The sequence below is a fragment of the Tympanuchus pallidicinctus genome, unplaced genomic scaffold (genome assembly GCF_026119805.1).
Source record: "Tympanuchus pallidicinctus isolate F22 unplaced genomic scaffold, pur_lepc_1.0 scaffold16, whole genome shotgun sequence".
Classification (NCBI taxonomy): domain Eukaryota; kingdom Metazoa; phylum Chordata; class Aves; order Galliformes; family Phasianidae; genus Tympanuchus; species Tympanuchus pallidicinctus.
Genome location: NW_026294679.1, coordinates 33307878 through 33323670, shown reverse-complemented (window position 1 = coordinate 33323670; position 15793 = coordinate 33307878). Strand labels below are relative to the sequence as shown.

The window sequence follows — 15793 nt, the reverse complement described above, 5'->3', positions numbered from 1 at the left end:
CCTGCAACTTGGAAGAGGGTTCAAAAGGGGGGTGTGAACATGATACACTGTGTAGAATAGATGAGAGGATAAGAGACATAATTTTGCAATTTTGGCAGAGGAAAGGAAGAGAAAGTCCAATACAAAAATAATTGGAAGAAGAAATTTTAACAGCTTTTCAAGTGTCATTGAGACCATTTCTATTATTTTATCATAGAGATTCATACATTTGTTACAGCCCTACCTTTTTAATAACTGACATCACAGAATACATCCCTAGATTCACCTATGCCATGCTTACTAGTAATTATAAAAATAAAAATATTGCTGCTGGTAAACAATAAACTGTATAATAATTGATTTGCGAAAATACTGTATGAAGAATATAATCGCTTTTATTATAAGATTTACTCCAAGAGTATGCAACTAGAATAACTGTTGGCCATTTGGCCTTGGCAGCCAGGTCACCGCTGAAGATACTGAGCAATGCTGGCCCCAGCCCTGGCTCGTCCTCCCTTGCAAAGCAGTCTGGATGGCACTGCTCCCCAAACCCCACAGCTTTCCCACTCCACTGCCCAATACTGCAGTCCTCAAGTATGGGCCTTACTATAATATGGCTATAAAGACACTATGAGACACCATATCAAAGCCCTTCCCAAAGCAAAGGGAAGCAACTTCCACTGGTTTGCCAGTGCTCACTGAGCCATTTATCTCAGCCCAGACAGTTACCACTTGGTCAGGTACGGTTTGGTAAATTTGTTATGGCTGTTCCCATTCACTGTCTTTTCATCCATTTGCTTGGGAATGGCCTCAAAGAGGCCTTCCTATCTTCCTAGAGATCAGGGTCAGGCTCATCAGCTTGGGGATCCCCAAATCTACCTTTCTGACATCCTCAAAGTTGAGCGCGATGTTTGCCTTCCTAGTTAGAAGGAACCACCACTCCTAGGCATGTTTTGAAGATGACAGAAGGCATCTGTGCAGTAATGCTAGTCAACGTTACAGCTTTTGGATGCCTCACATCTGCTCTCATTATGTTTGCACGTCTTATTTTCTTCAGCAGCCCATAACTTCATCTTCCTCGTGGGTAATGCTTTCCTTCTGCAGGCTCACTGGGCTGAGAGTTCCCATACCTTGCCATTAAAAAAAATGAGGCATCAAAGCAGTAGAGCATCTTTTTCATAGCCCACATCCCTAGATCCCCTGCCTGAATGATCTGTGGGGGGATCTTTAATCTTATGGCGCAAATATATTTTTGAGAAGTCACCATTCAAAAGGGAAAGGAACATCGCAAAGAAGTGGTTATTTTCTTAAATCGTCTGTATCAGTGCTCACCATGGTGGATTTCGGCTGTTTGAAATGACTTTCGTAAAAGAGCTTCTGAAAAGAAGCCTTGCCAGTCAGCCAGCAGTTTAATTCTTAGCAGTGAAAACACATGAGACAGTAAGTACTACCTTCTTTCGCCAGGCCCTTTTTAGCCCTTTACATTTTAACCACATTACAGCTTTCCATATAAAACATATTCCCACAGAACCCCAGGGAGAGGTTTCTAATGTACTGTGAAGGACAACGTAACAAAAGTGACTTTTGTTTAAAGAAGAATCTCCCTAAACAACACAGCTACGTCAAAAGGCTAATCATCCTTACACTTCAATAATCTCGTTGAGGACAGAAAATAATTCCAAATGCCCAAATCACTGTTTTTTACACTGTCTGCATGAATATGAAATATTCGACACTACATCCAGTATTTCTGAACAAAGAAAAAGCTCTTTTCATCCGGAGACTGAGAATTAGAACTGGTGATAAACACGAGAAAAAAAATGATATAGCTAGTTTCTATCATTCCACGTGAAGGAATAAGCTACCAAAAGGTTTCATTAAATATTTTCATTTTAACACAACTTAGAAATTAAACTAATTTATCAGAGAGAGGTTCTGTCGCAATGACATATTTTATTTTATAATTCCATCTAGACTAAAAATAAACTCAATACAATGTTGCACCCAGAAAAATCCACAAAGTGGATTTTAAAGATACTTGGTACTGTTTTAAAATATCACCTCCATACATTTGAGGACTCAAAATGAGAAACGACTATGTAAAATGAGCAATGAAAAAAAATATCTTTGTGGAAACAGCTTCAAGCACAAGAATCCTAACTTCTGCACATGCAAGGATCAAAAAAAGGCTTAGACGGGACTGATATTTCAGCTCAGTTTAACAAAAGCAAAATCAGAAATCTCTGGTCTTCATTAATGCTAAGAAAAGTTATTTATTTCCCTTTAAAACGACAGCTGAGCTTGGACAGCTTCAGTGCAGTACCTACCTTTAAGGATACCATATCAAAGAGCAAGCAGAGCACACACATAAGCAGAACCTCTTCAGTACCAGTGCAAATGATACCATACTGAAGGAGCCTACATGTAACTTGAATTAACCAAAACTTTTCAAGTAAGCAACAAAATTAGAAATAAAGTCAAGCCCAACCCTTAGAAACTCAATTTACAAATGCCAGAAAACAACTCAAGTTCACTCAAAAAGAACAGAACATTAACAATAAACATGACACATTGTGAGTAATAAAAATTTTGAAAGAAACACAGTTATTATGGTTATATGCCTTTGCCCCTTTTAATGCTATGAAAAATGCCATATCCTAACTACAGGCACTGTTAAGATAGTAGTTAATGAATTGTGAGGACAGTGCCTGTTCTCTAGTTATACAGTTGCAACAGGAAAGAAAGGCAAATGAGCATTTCCAACAGTGTTTATCTTCAAGAATATTCTTCTGATTGTGCTATTGTTATAGGAAGAACACTTTTTCACTTATTAAACATTATGATTATTTAAAGCCCAAAAGAGATCATTTTGTTAACTGCTAACATAAATATGTCTGACTATATCAACTTCAAACACTTCAGTGTGAGTTTTCCCAAGGGTGCAATTACTTTGCCTTCTTTCCTAGTAGCCTGGAATGTTTGTGTAATAAGCAATCTAACTGCACTTAACAACTTACCCTTACTTGACCAACAAAAGCATTGGCTTCCTCTTCCTGTACAGACAGGTTTTTTGGTAGAAACATATCAAAAACTGGCCCATTGTCATTTACATCTGTCACCACGATATTAACTGTAGCAGTTGAAGTCTGCAGAGAAAGATAAAATTATGAATGAACTACCATCTAATTTACAATTTCACATATGACGACTGATCAGCAATTTTATTGCTATGTATTAGATCCATCCAGTATAGAAGCACAGGTGAACAGCTGACCCATTTATTTCTGCATAGTTTTGTGAACAGATGTTATTCACTTGAAGAGCTTATATTTGGCTTAAAAGAAAAGAAAGGAAAAAAGCATATCAGATATGTTTTGCCTAATGTGATATTTTAAGAGTTGCAGGATCTTTAATTCAAAAACCCAAATTCAAGCAATTGGAGAGTGAAATAATTTGCAATGAGGTGAAGCACCTCAGTTTGAGCTTCATGAATTTAAACACTGTGGCACCAAAAAGCATGTCTTTGTTTTACATCCTGTGTATATAACTACAGAAGAGATGCAGCTAATAATACTTGTTTCTGTGGCCTGTGACACAGATCGCAAACAGAAGGAACGAGCAGTTCTTGTCACTCATCGGGGAAAAGAGAAGTGCTTACGGAAAGAAAACACAGTAAGATGGAAATATTACACCAGGAAATCAATACTACTGCAAGAACAGAGAAACACTGGCATAGACAGTGCAGGGATGCTCTATCCCCAAGATCAAGACACATCAGCACTTGCCTTGCCCAGCAGAAGCCATGCTGCTGTGATGGAGCACTGGATAGACATGTCACATCTGATGCTATTACTTCATCAGAATCTAAATATAATACAATGTAGAAAAAAAATCTTACTCCTGAATGTTTTTGAAGTTTTTTGTACTTCTACTCTTATTTCAAAAATTCTGCTTCTTTTTCAAATCCTCATGTTTTGACTCGTTTCAACCTGAACCTCAGGTTTTCAGAGCAAGAGGGGCAGAACGACTGTTTCATCCTCATCGGCCTTAATTTTGCTATGATGGGCAGAAGGCATGACAAGAATGCTTACTGTTCATTTTGGGTTGCCACTGACAGTACAAAGCAGATTTCCTTTTCCTAATCCAATCATCAGAGCTGGATGTAGAATGATCTTACAATGAAATGTAAGCATTTTTTAAATATGATATTATTTCAGGTAGCTGCTGTCCCCAGAGGAGGCAAAACCTATTCCTAAACCCAAATTACTAAGTCTGATGCTACCATTTTAACACTCTTTAAAGGCACCCTGATAGCTCTAAAGCTCATTGACATCTCTGGATTTTATCTGAAACATCTGCTGCTGTACCTCCTTCATGCTGAGCTACGGCTTTAAAGGTCCATAATAAAAACAGAATTTCACCTCATTTTTATTACAGGGCATGCTCCTTGGTTTGCCACAGAGCAGAAGTACACTGGCACTTGCAAAGGACAACTAATGTACTCAAAACCTACTTACTGTCTTAATAGTATGTGGTCATGCTTTCATCGCTGTGTCACCAGTTCAATCTGATAATTTACTCTCTGCAGGAGTGATCCAGGAACAGGTCAATCTCCTTCACCTTCCAAAATCCTCAGCATTGGCAAGCAACCCAGTCACAGGAATTGGAGTCAGCTGTCTTGTTCACACAGCTACAAATCTGCCTGTTGTGTTTGCAGGGTGCCCTGTGTGCTACACTGCAGTGCTACCTGTGCCAGCAGGCTGTGTTAGCAGACCTCAATACCAGCACAGCAAAGCACAAACCCCACACAAACTTAAATGCACAATGCAGCTCTTCCAGAAAAAGAGTTGTTCTCTAATGCCTTGTGCAATGGCAAATGCAGAAAACAGAACTGTTCCACAATAGGCAACCACCAGTAAATAATTAGTGCATTAAAAGTAACTAAGTGAGGATATTCTGAAATGAACAAACCAAAAAAGATGCTCTCAGGCTAGCTTCTTATATTGGCTTACGTTCAGTTGTTTGCTAATTGTTTCTGAAACTGCCATTCCCACATTCAAGGTATATAAGGAAAATGTACTTTGCAATTCATGCATCACTGTCAACACAAAACACACTCCAGAATGTTTGCTCTGATGATGCACAGTATGCAGTGAAGGTAAATTAATCTTCCTAAGCTTACTCAATTCCGCAGAATAGAGAGTAATAAAAACTCTTATATTTAATAAACTGAGACAAATATGGCATGGAAAATATTGGCTTAAGAAAGTACTTCTCATTTTGAAAAAATATTTCTTTTGCATCGCAGAGAATTTTAACAGCCTGTGTCTGATAATCTGTGCTATGTTCACTTCTGACAACACTGAATCAACCCACAGCAGCTCTGAGAACAGCTGCCAGAAGACACATTTGCATTTGATAGCTTCTGAAGCAAGTGCTGAAAGCAAAATTACTGTTGTGATTTACTTACAGGTCTCATTTTTGTACTTGGGTGCGTGCTGTGAGGGTGCTCACATACTTATTTCAGATCAACACACCAACTTGTTATGAGGAACCATAATAAGCTCTTTCCCTAAAGGACCAAAATCCAAGCAACTCTTTACTCTGGAAGCATGCTATTACTAGCACACCCCTGCAGTATTACTTTGCCTTGAGGAAAAAAAGGGCGCTTTTATTCAAGTAATCTTGAAATTCAATCATAATAATATCGGAAATAGACAGCTTATTGAAATGCAGCCTAAGTCTAGAAGGGGTCATTTGAATAAGCACCAAAATAGACTCAGATTTCATATAGCACAAGAAGATGGAGACAGCAGGGAAGGTTAAGCTCTGATTCATACAACTTGGATTTTAAGCTGGATTTTAAGATCCTCTTTAATATCTTTGTCAGTGACCTGGAGGAGCACACAGTCTCAAGTGATGAAAGCACAACCAGCTCCAAGTTATCAGGTGACACCAAAGACAAAGCTCTTGCTTGTCTTTGCAACGCAGACATACTGGGAATCTGGTCAGAGCACTCCCTGGTTAAGAACAGGAAGAATCACACTTTTTATGCCTTTGTATCCTTAGATAGACTTTACCTGACAAACACAGAAAATGAAGCTACCAGCATGACTTCACCATACAGAGGGTGAAAGCTTGGTTCCTTGAGTTATTCAGCAGGTTATTCTGCGATGTAGAATATGACATACTGAAGAAGAGGGATTCCAGGTCAATCTTAACCCCCCAGGACAGAAGGAATTGAAAAGAAGAAAGAGTTTAAGTCAGCTCTAGAAGAAAAAAAAAGAAAGTCTGCAGCATTTCACAAGAAAGAAGAGAAGGAGATAGGAAGAGAGAGATTTGAAATTGTTTCCAACTCTTTTGTTACCCATAGGTTTGGTATTTTTCAAACTGATTGCTTTTTTTAAGCACCCTTCCTTACCTGCTTGCCAGCACTGCCATTGAGCATAGCTCCACTTACTGAGTCTCAAAGCTATACATAAACTAAAAAAAAATAGTATCACTGCAAAGGAGTATTATTTTATTGAGATGCAAATTAGGAAAATTATTCTAAAATATTAAATTTTTATGTTCACCCTAAGCACTTAGTTCCCGGGAACTAAAATGAGATCCTGTAATAATACCATTTCACATATATCCTATTTTTTGTATTGGTCACAATTTAGTGAACTATCAGTGCAGTGGCAGGATCACCAAGAGAAGCATTCACACTGAGATGCTGTAGTAGCAGCAATGCTCCTGTGTACACTGGTAACAACAAAACTGAAAATGAGGAAAAAAATGGGGAGAACACTCCAGAAGTTTTCCATTTTATCTGAACTTGGGAAACGTACCTCATCCCACTGATAAAATAATGCCAACCTTTTAGGTGAAGCAACCGTCAGTTAATTATCTGTGTTTCTTTGAGATTCACAGAGAAGCAGTTCTGCTATTAACATCAGAAACTACAATAACCAGAGAATATGTATTTTTTTAAATCAACATTTTTATATCCCCATTAGATGGCTCCAAAGTTTTGCTCAAGTTCTCTGCAAGCTGACATGCTGAAATAGCCTTTATTAAACAACTTGAATAAATTAGTGTCTCATTCAAAACTGCAGCATGGAGCAATATTGGTAACATCACAATCATCTGTCCAATGTAAAAAGTCACCAGCAACATAGAAATCACACCGACTAAATAACTACTGCTTTACAGTTATGTTTAGGCTAGCTACAAGCTCTTTGTTGCTGGAGGAGAAAATAACAAAGCAGGTACACTCTGGGTCATACCCTTTGCAACAGTAGTCAAGGTAACTTCCTTGCATGTCAGCCAGTGCAAGAGGGTGCCAGGGCACTGAATGCATGCTTTAGGGATAAGAAGTGTGCCACAGAGAGGATAAAAGAAAGCAGACTGAGGAAAGGTCATTCACTGTATTTCACTGTATTTCGTATGGAGCTCCTGGTTTCCTGTACTGATAGGGAAGCCTGCAATTTCTTGCCACTGTTCTCAACTGCAAGTGGCTGTGTCTGCCTGACATCCCTCCCAGAGCCATGCAAACTGTGCTTCATTCCCCACATCCACATCCACAGTACATTCTGCTAAGGGCAGCCTAAGCAGACAGAAATGAGGATGCTTCTCTCAAGTCATCACATTACAATTTTTAAGTTGGTAATTAAGAGCCTTTAATTCTGCAAAGCCAGCTTTCTTGTCTCATTAGTGGGGGGAAAAAGATAGCTATACCACACATCTCGGAACCTCAGGATGCAAGAGAAAAAATGTCTCTTCATTTACCATTTCTAGTACTTCAGAAATGCTGCAGTGTATCCAAAACCTACATCTTAGTTCCCATGGCCTGCATATGACAGACTAAACTTAAGGCAACACTTAGAATCACCAGCAGTGTGGAGCAGGATTTCTCCAACAAAGCTTGTGAAATATTAACAGAAAACGTGAAGAAAATATGCTTGAAAAAAGTCAGCTGCAGCTAGAATCTTTTAACTCTCCCCTCTTTATTCTCCCTTGTGCTATACTGTTGATTACAATCTTCATAATGAAAGCAAGTAGTACCCCAAATTTCTTACAGAAAAGTTGCTGCTTTCCAGAGGATCCTAGAAGGGACAGTAGAACAGAAGCCTCTTGAGAAAGAAGAGTTGGCTCTCTAAACATCACAGCATATGTTTAATTGCCTTTGAAAGTCTTTGCACAAACGTGGGTTATTCCCTGCAGTAACCATACAGAGATCTGACTCACAACTGATTCTACCAATGTGTACTCCTCATGCAAGTACCAGGATAATGCAGTTACAGAGATCCATAAAAAAACACCTTGACTCTTCTACAAAATATTTGTTGGATGTGGTTTGGAAAGTAGCGTTGAAGTTATTACCAGAAATTCACGCAGAGGAAAAAGTGCTACAGCTTCATACCAGGCTCTTCCCATTTATTACTGAAGCAAACAGTGCTTACTTCTCTTTCATATTAACTGTAAGTCAAACAAGAGACCAGTGGCTGCAATTTATAGCTTTCTTAGGGCCAAGAAAGTAGTCCCTACACATATCATTCTTCCCTAAGCAATAAATGCATCATTTACATAGCCTGCACAAATATCTCTCATCCTAAGTACACCAGACCCTGAGAAATGTTACAGATGATAAATTTGAAGATTTCACTTGTGACTTATTTGTATGCTGCCATTTAAATCAAGATTGGGAATTGCTGAGAACATTCCTTGCCTTGGAGAGGAAGTACTCTCAGCTCTGATGTCAAGCAAGTTTATTAACGTAGACAAACTCTAAGGCAAACGTTACCATCTCTAGATTTAACTAGTTTGCAAATAATAAGATCTGATTAAAGCCCAGGGCTTTATCTGATTAAAAAGAAGCTGTAAATAATGCTTCTGATCTACATAACAGGATTTATCTGTTTTTCAGGAGAACAACACTTAGGATGTCTGAAATAAAACCTACTCTTTACTAAGCAGGAGAAATGGCTGCTCAGATCTGAAGTTACTGGAAGCAAAAAGGACCAGCATAAAACACACGTGAATGGTATACCACGAAAACTGCTGTGGTGTCCTTGTGCAGTGCTCCAAGAGTGGCAGCCTGAAGAATGACACTGCTATCAGGAGTCCAAAAATTATTGGTAAAGGAGGATGGAAAGCTAGAAAAATGGATGGGTAAATATGCAGAAGTGGTTATGGCCTTGTTCGCTGACCTGTTTGTGTGCATGGAAGTTGTATAAACATAACAAACAACATCCACCAGGCCACGAGGAAGGGGGACCATGCTTCTCCTTGCAGTCTGCTCCTATCAGCAAGCTGCGAGCCCCAGTTATTTTCAGACCTTCCAGTGCACGGTATGAGAACTTTACAAGCAACATCTACTGACTCTCTTCATATCTCTCCAAGTTATACAGAAGAAATGACTATCTGCACTAGAAGAAATTTAGGAGAACTGGGGCTGCAAACAAGGCTAGAGCTTGTCAATAGTGGCAATGATGAAAAAAGATCAGAAAAAGTCTGGGAAGAAGACAGAGAGAAACAGAAAAGAAAAAACTCCCTAAAGCAAACCCCTCTGAACTAAGAACTCACACAGCAAAAGAGAAACCACAAGAACTTCCATAGGCAAGGAAGAGAAACCCACATGCACTCAACAAGCACCCTGACAAATGGATGGCACTGGTGGGACAGTCTCCAGCCACTGACAGTGGAGTCAGAACTCCAACTCTCTGTATCTATATGCAGAGCAGCAAGAGTACTTTACTTCTTCACGATGATTATTTAAATCACCTCTTCCCTGCATTTGAAATGAAAGTCATTATGGGGAGTACCACCCGTGTAAGGGAAGCACACAAGTGGTACAAACACTGGATGTTCGGGAGCCTTCCAAATCTCACTTTAATATATGACAGCTGGTGTGAAAAAAGCAAGCTCACGGTCAGAGAAAACCCTTCTCTCCTAAAGAAGAAGTCTTGCTAGGCAGCTTGCTCACTTCTAAACGGAAAATTCACAACAGATAAAAAGCAAGTTAAGGCTTTCTGATATGAAGCACATAACTTTCCAGGAGAACAGTGATTTTTCTTTATCTACCATTTATACAGTTAACATTAACATCATTTCAAGGGGAGTTTCTTTAGGCAAGGAAGCACAATATTGTCCCCTTTCATGAATTTAAGAAATATTAATTTCCACTGCACCAAAAAATATCACTAAATGTGCCACATCAAGGTAATTCTAAAGTTGCACAATACAGAGCCCTTTTTTTTTTCCGGTCCCACTTTATTGATTACAGAAAGGTCAGCTAAGCGGAAACCTTCTAAAATACAAACCTTTGCATATGTAAAATCTGTTCAGTGAGTATTTACTGTAAGACCTGTGCATCCTTTACTCTTAATGGACAAGGGAACTGGTATAAAGCAGATACAGATAATATTTACAGCAGTAACAGAAAATTTACTGTAATTAATTAACTCCCTGCATGCTATTCAAGTGGTAAATCCTTGCCTAAATTACCTTGATCTAATGCTACCTGTTGGTTCCAGGCAATGTAATTAATCCAAATGTCAAGGGAGATGGATGCTTTAAATAATTAGCGATCCTCTTCGATGACTGAAATCTCAAAGTGCAGCTTTCATCAAACACACACTGCACTGAAATAAGACTATTTATGTTTCCCTCAGTGACTGAATGCCCACCTGAAATGTTGCACTGCTCTGGCCAAGGAAAAGAAGCAGAAAGGTAGAATAGTGTATGGTGTCTGTGCCAACACCGGAGCGCTCCGAGGCCCTGGCAGCACAATTTTAGGATAAGCTGCTCTACCACATCTTTGCCTAGCATCTAGGACAACAACTTTTATTCCATTTTCATTAACAACAGCCTGTGGCAATAATTGAACTACACCACTAGATGTGCAAACATTTTTTAATGGTTGGTCTTTCAGATGGCACTGCTGTGACAAAGAGACTACCTTGACTGCCCAGGAGAACCATGCTTCTGCATGCTGTATCCAGCAGCATGTTCTTTAAGCTTCTCAGTCCTAAGCCTCACCAATCTGATTCAAGCTCCTGTACGGACTACAGTGCAAATCTATGGATGTTTTAGCCACACCTGAAAGTTCAATATTGTGGTACTTCAGTCTTATTAATCAGCACTGGATACTCAAAACCACATACACAAAACACAAAGAAGACTTAAAAAGTCTTCCAAAATGCCTATTCAACAACTTGGAAATAAAAGATGGACAACAGGTTTTTCTGGACTTAGATTAGTGATTAGTGAAATGGACTAGTGATCCAGTGACTAAGATACACTGTGGGAAAACAGGACAAGTACAGCTGAGTCTTCAGTGACATACAGGAGAATATGACCAATGAATGAATGGGATGTTATGTAACCACACCATATTGCCAGCTCCTGACTGCCTTTGTGAACAGGGCACCCAGCTGCTCTGTTTTGCCAGGACTTGAGTAGTCAAAATCAAGCAGGGAGGGTATAGGGCTGAGTATTTCCATGACTGTCCACTTGTATTTGGAGATTTAAAATCCACTCAAATCATACAGTACACAGTAAAACAAGAGTGGAGCTTCCTGTATTTTTTATATATATATATATATATATATATATATATATATATATATATGAGTCAACACACACGCTCTTCTGAGCCAAAAACAAAGAGCATGGAAAACTTTTCCTTTCTTCAACCAAAAGTCCTGTCCTATTTCCAGCTACTCCATGAGATGTGAAGACATAAATTCTTGCCTTGAATTCCCATCCAAACACACCACAGGTTGATAAAATTGTTTGAGCTTAACATTCTTTTCATTCACCTGACATTCTCCTGCCCATCTACAGCTTCGCCCTGTTGCTAAGGAAAAAAATATATATTTTTTCCTCACTACTCAGCTAATGCATCCTTAATTGTTCGTTGGACTGTAGTGTTAACGGTGAGAGGTGACAGGCTGTGTATTTCAAGGTCAGAGAAAAACCAGCCTGTTAATGCTCTAGGTTATCAATCAGAGCAACGATAACTTAGGAAGCACAGTCCAGCATTCTAAGCAATCCAGAGAGTTGCAAGGTATGTAAAGTGATGAAATGGTGTCAGCCAGGCCACATGGCTAAATCTCGCTTGGTGGAGGCATAAGCAATTCTGATGGAACAAGCAGTTACTAAAAGTCAAAAGGTGGTGTGTGAGGACAGGAGTGTTACCAAAACAGCTAAATAAATGTTGGGGCTTAGAATACAGAAACCTCAGCTACTTAGTGGTATAATAACATAGTTAAAAGTCTCTTAGAACCTTTATTAATGATATAGAAAAAGAATCATTAAAAAAAAAACAACAACAACAAAAAACAAAACTGTAAGGTGTGCAAAGCAGAGGCTTTTCCAACACAAAACTGCATTCAGACAGACTTCACAGATGGCAATAGGAAGAGTTAGTTAGAGACTGTGGGGGTCAAACAGGAAACAGAAACCAGTTCTTCAATCAATGATCATTTTCTTGTAGGCATTAATTGAAATTTTCAATACAGAGGATTTTGATGCCAAGCTGGTGAATTAGTATGGAGAGCATGAGTTCTGTAGTTATAGCTATCTTTCTCCTAAAGAGACACCAAAGTTTTTATGCTTTAACCTAATTAAGAAGAAAAGGTCCTCCATGAAATTACACTGACATGTAAACAGGCATCAACATTGTTAATGAGAATGGTCTGCCATATTATCAATTTGCTAATTTACATGAATGCCCTGACCTGAGGTGATCTGTCTAATAGGTGGACAAAAAACAGGCTGACTGGCATAGCTCATAGCTGGAGAGAATCCAGCAGAGAGCTGTAAATATGATGCGGGATTGGAGCATCTCCCTTGCGAAGGAAGGCTGAGAGCCCTGGTGATGTTCAGCCTGAAGAGGAGAAGACTGAGAGGAGATCTTATCAATGCTTATCAATATTTAATGGGTGGGAGTCAAGTGAATGGGGACATACTCTTCAGTGGTGTCCAGAAACAGGATTAGAGGCAAAGGACACAAACTGAACGCAGGAAGCTCCATCTGAACATGAGGAAAATCTACTGTGAGGGTGACAGAGCCCTGGAACAGGCTGCCCAGAGAGGTTGTGGAGTCTCCTTCTTTGGAGATATTCAAAACCCACCTGGACAATTTCCTAAGTAACCTACTGTAGGGAACCTGCTATAGCAGGGGCTTGGACTAGTTGCTGGAGACCAAACACTTGTGCAGAGACACAGGGAAACCTTGCAAATTAGTCAAACATGCTGCTGCCTGGAATGGAAAAAAGCACAGATTTAATTGGCTGAGCTGCCCTATTTCAACTGTTTATTAATCAAGAACAGAGGGACTTTTACAGCTTCATGTTTGGTACTGGCCTGGTGGGTGGCAAATCCAGCTAACTATTCATCCTTTTGTGTAGTGTCAGCAGAATCGCAGTACGCAAGAGAAATTAAGCCAGCTTGTAAAGTAAGCCATATTGCAGGACAATTTTATAACTGTCCCTGCCACCAACAGAATGTATCTTCAAAAACAGAAACAGCTACAGCTCAGGTAAGAGACCCCAAACCAAGCAGCAGAAGAGCGCAACCACATTATACTGTATGAGCAATTAACACAACATTAATAAAAACAAAACAAAACAAAACAAAACAAAACAAAACAAAACAAAACAAAACAAAACACATGGTATTGAGGGAGGAAAGCAGATAAGGAGATGGCAGGGAAGTGAACACAACATAGCTCTGTGTCAAGAACACACAGTACTCAAGAGTTCAGTGACCGACTACTGCTTTGCTCAGCCTCCTGCTTGTCAGATAGCTGCTATACTAGTTAAGAATTTATGCTTTTTGAGAAATGGTGAGCTTTATGCTAGCACTGAATAATCACTAATATCTTCCACTGATGTCATCAAACTTCTTTGGGTGGTAATTATTAGGGAACCCTAAACACTGCCTTCTCTGGCCTTCAATAGCCTTTCCATGGATGGAATGGTATTTCAGCAGCATAACATAGTCCAAAACCAAAAGCAATTTCTTTATTTACATCATCACATTTCACAGCTGGAAGTTTAAGATGAAAGCAAATGAACTCATAGCTATCAAGACCATTCTTGATAATAGTTCACAAGTAACAAAACCAAAAATGTTAAGATGAAATACTGAGGAGAGCTGTAACCAGCTTTTTAATGGAAAAAGAGCAGGCTCTGTTACAGTTACTCCATATCACCACGGAAAAATATAATGGCTCTAAAAACTTTATAAATACTTGAGGAAAAAGAATCTAAGCAACTACTGAGCATGAAGGCAAATCTTTGTAAATGGAAGCAGCTGAAGTAGGGAGAAGCAGCATGCCAAAGAAATAACACACAAGATTTGCCTTCTGCAACAGTCAAGACAGGGTGAACACGGGTTCAAACACAGGGGATTTCTTGATGGCTTCTGAACAAACTGGCAAAGATTTTTCTGTTTCAGTGTTAAAGCTGAACACAGGCTTCTAGAATAGCCCAGGTAACGCAGATGTATTATTTTACATCTTTCCTATAAAGAGCAATTTTAAGGTCACATACTTAGAGACTTCTCCACCTATGCTATTATTCCATGGCATGAGTCCACAGCAGAACGGCTGCACTGCATTTATCTTGAGTGACCTCACTACAGTACATTCCCCACACTGACACTGCAGCAGACTTCTAGATACTACAAGGAGACTATATGAAGTATCTGGCTACACACTGTAACAGCCCAATTCTTAATCTTTCAGAGGAAACTCACCCCATCTGGTCTGCCATCCGAGGCTGTAACGATCAGAATATAGCGATCAGTGCTTTCTCTGTCCAAGGGCTTTCCTAAGGCTAGCAGTCCAGAACTAGTAACAAAACAGAAACAGGAAACATTATCAAAACGACAATTTTTAAATTTCTATGAGCACTTTTGTTTCACTACTTTGCAATACATGACTTTTTCTCCTTGAGCAAGTTAATAAGCTCTAAAGGCTTCATTACAACTGAAAGCATGCTCTGTATAAGTAAAAGCTAATAAGAATGATGAGCAAATTTCTTTGCTTTCTCCTCCAATACATGTGTAATTCACGACTAAAATAGCAACAGTCATATACAGGATTACAGATACTCCTACAAAGGGCTCAAATTTGTTAGGAGGCCACAGTGCTATAATAAATGAGAGAGAACCACAAGCAGTCTATCAATCACAGAGGAGTCCCAATAGCACACTGACAGGATTACAGCACTAAACTTTGGGAATACGACATGGTGGTTATAAATATGAATCTCCTTAGAGTTTTATAGGAAAAGGCTACTTACTTGCATGTTGCATAACTGCAATAAAGTACTGCTACGAGCTATTGCTCATTCAGTGCAAGTACAAGATTTACTATATTCCCTAATAATAAAGTATTAACACAGGTATGGACGTTGTGGAAAATAAATCATGATATTGTTACTATTGATGCTCATTTATGAAGAGAAAATGATGAAAGGCTATTTGGAGGCCATGAACACAAGGGAGAAAATTAGCAATGAATTAAAGTGCTGCTTCAAAAGTGGGGCAAATTCCTGCAAATTTGCATTAAGCAACATGGACTTCATCTCTAGGATGTACTGATTTCCTCCTGCAGAATTCTGAAAGCTATCATTGAGGTTCTCTAAAGCAAGACAGGGACCTATTGTGGACTCACGTGTTCTGAATTAGTAAAGATCAGAAACGCTTTTCTGAGTCGGCAGTCCTCTCCAAGCAAGCTAACCTCAGCTCAGCCTTCCTGGCACAACTCATCCTCCCATCACCAGTGCTAAAGCCAGGCTTTCTGTTCACTGGTTTT

General features: G+C 39.2%; 1 protein-coding gene across 5 annotated transcripts in view; it reads right to left on the bottom strand.

Annotated features, from left to right (window-relative positions):
* PCDH15 (protocadherin related 15) overlaps nt 1–15793 on the bottom strand; it is a 669788-nt gene that overhangs the window by 120667 nt on the left and 533328 nt on the right. For all 5 annotated transcript variants that reach the window (XM_052677550.1, XM_052677554.1, XM_052677555.1 and 2 more), the window contains 2 exons: nt 14731–14824; nt 2997–3125 (listed from right to left, as the gene is read on the bottom strand). In XM_052677550.1, the coding sequence (XP_052533510.1) occupies nt 2997–3125; nt 14731–14824 (223 nt within the window). The remainder of the gene's footprint in view (nt 1–2996; nt 3126–14730; nt 14825–15793) is intronic.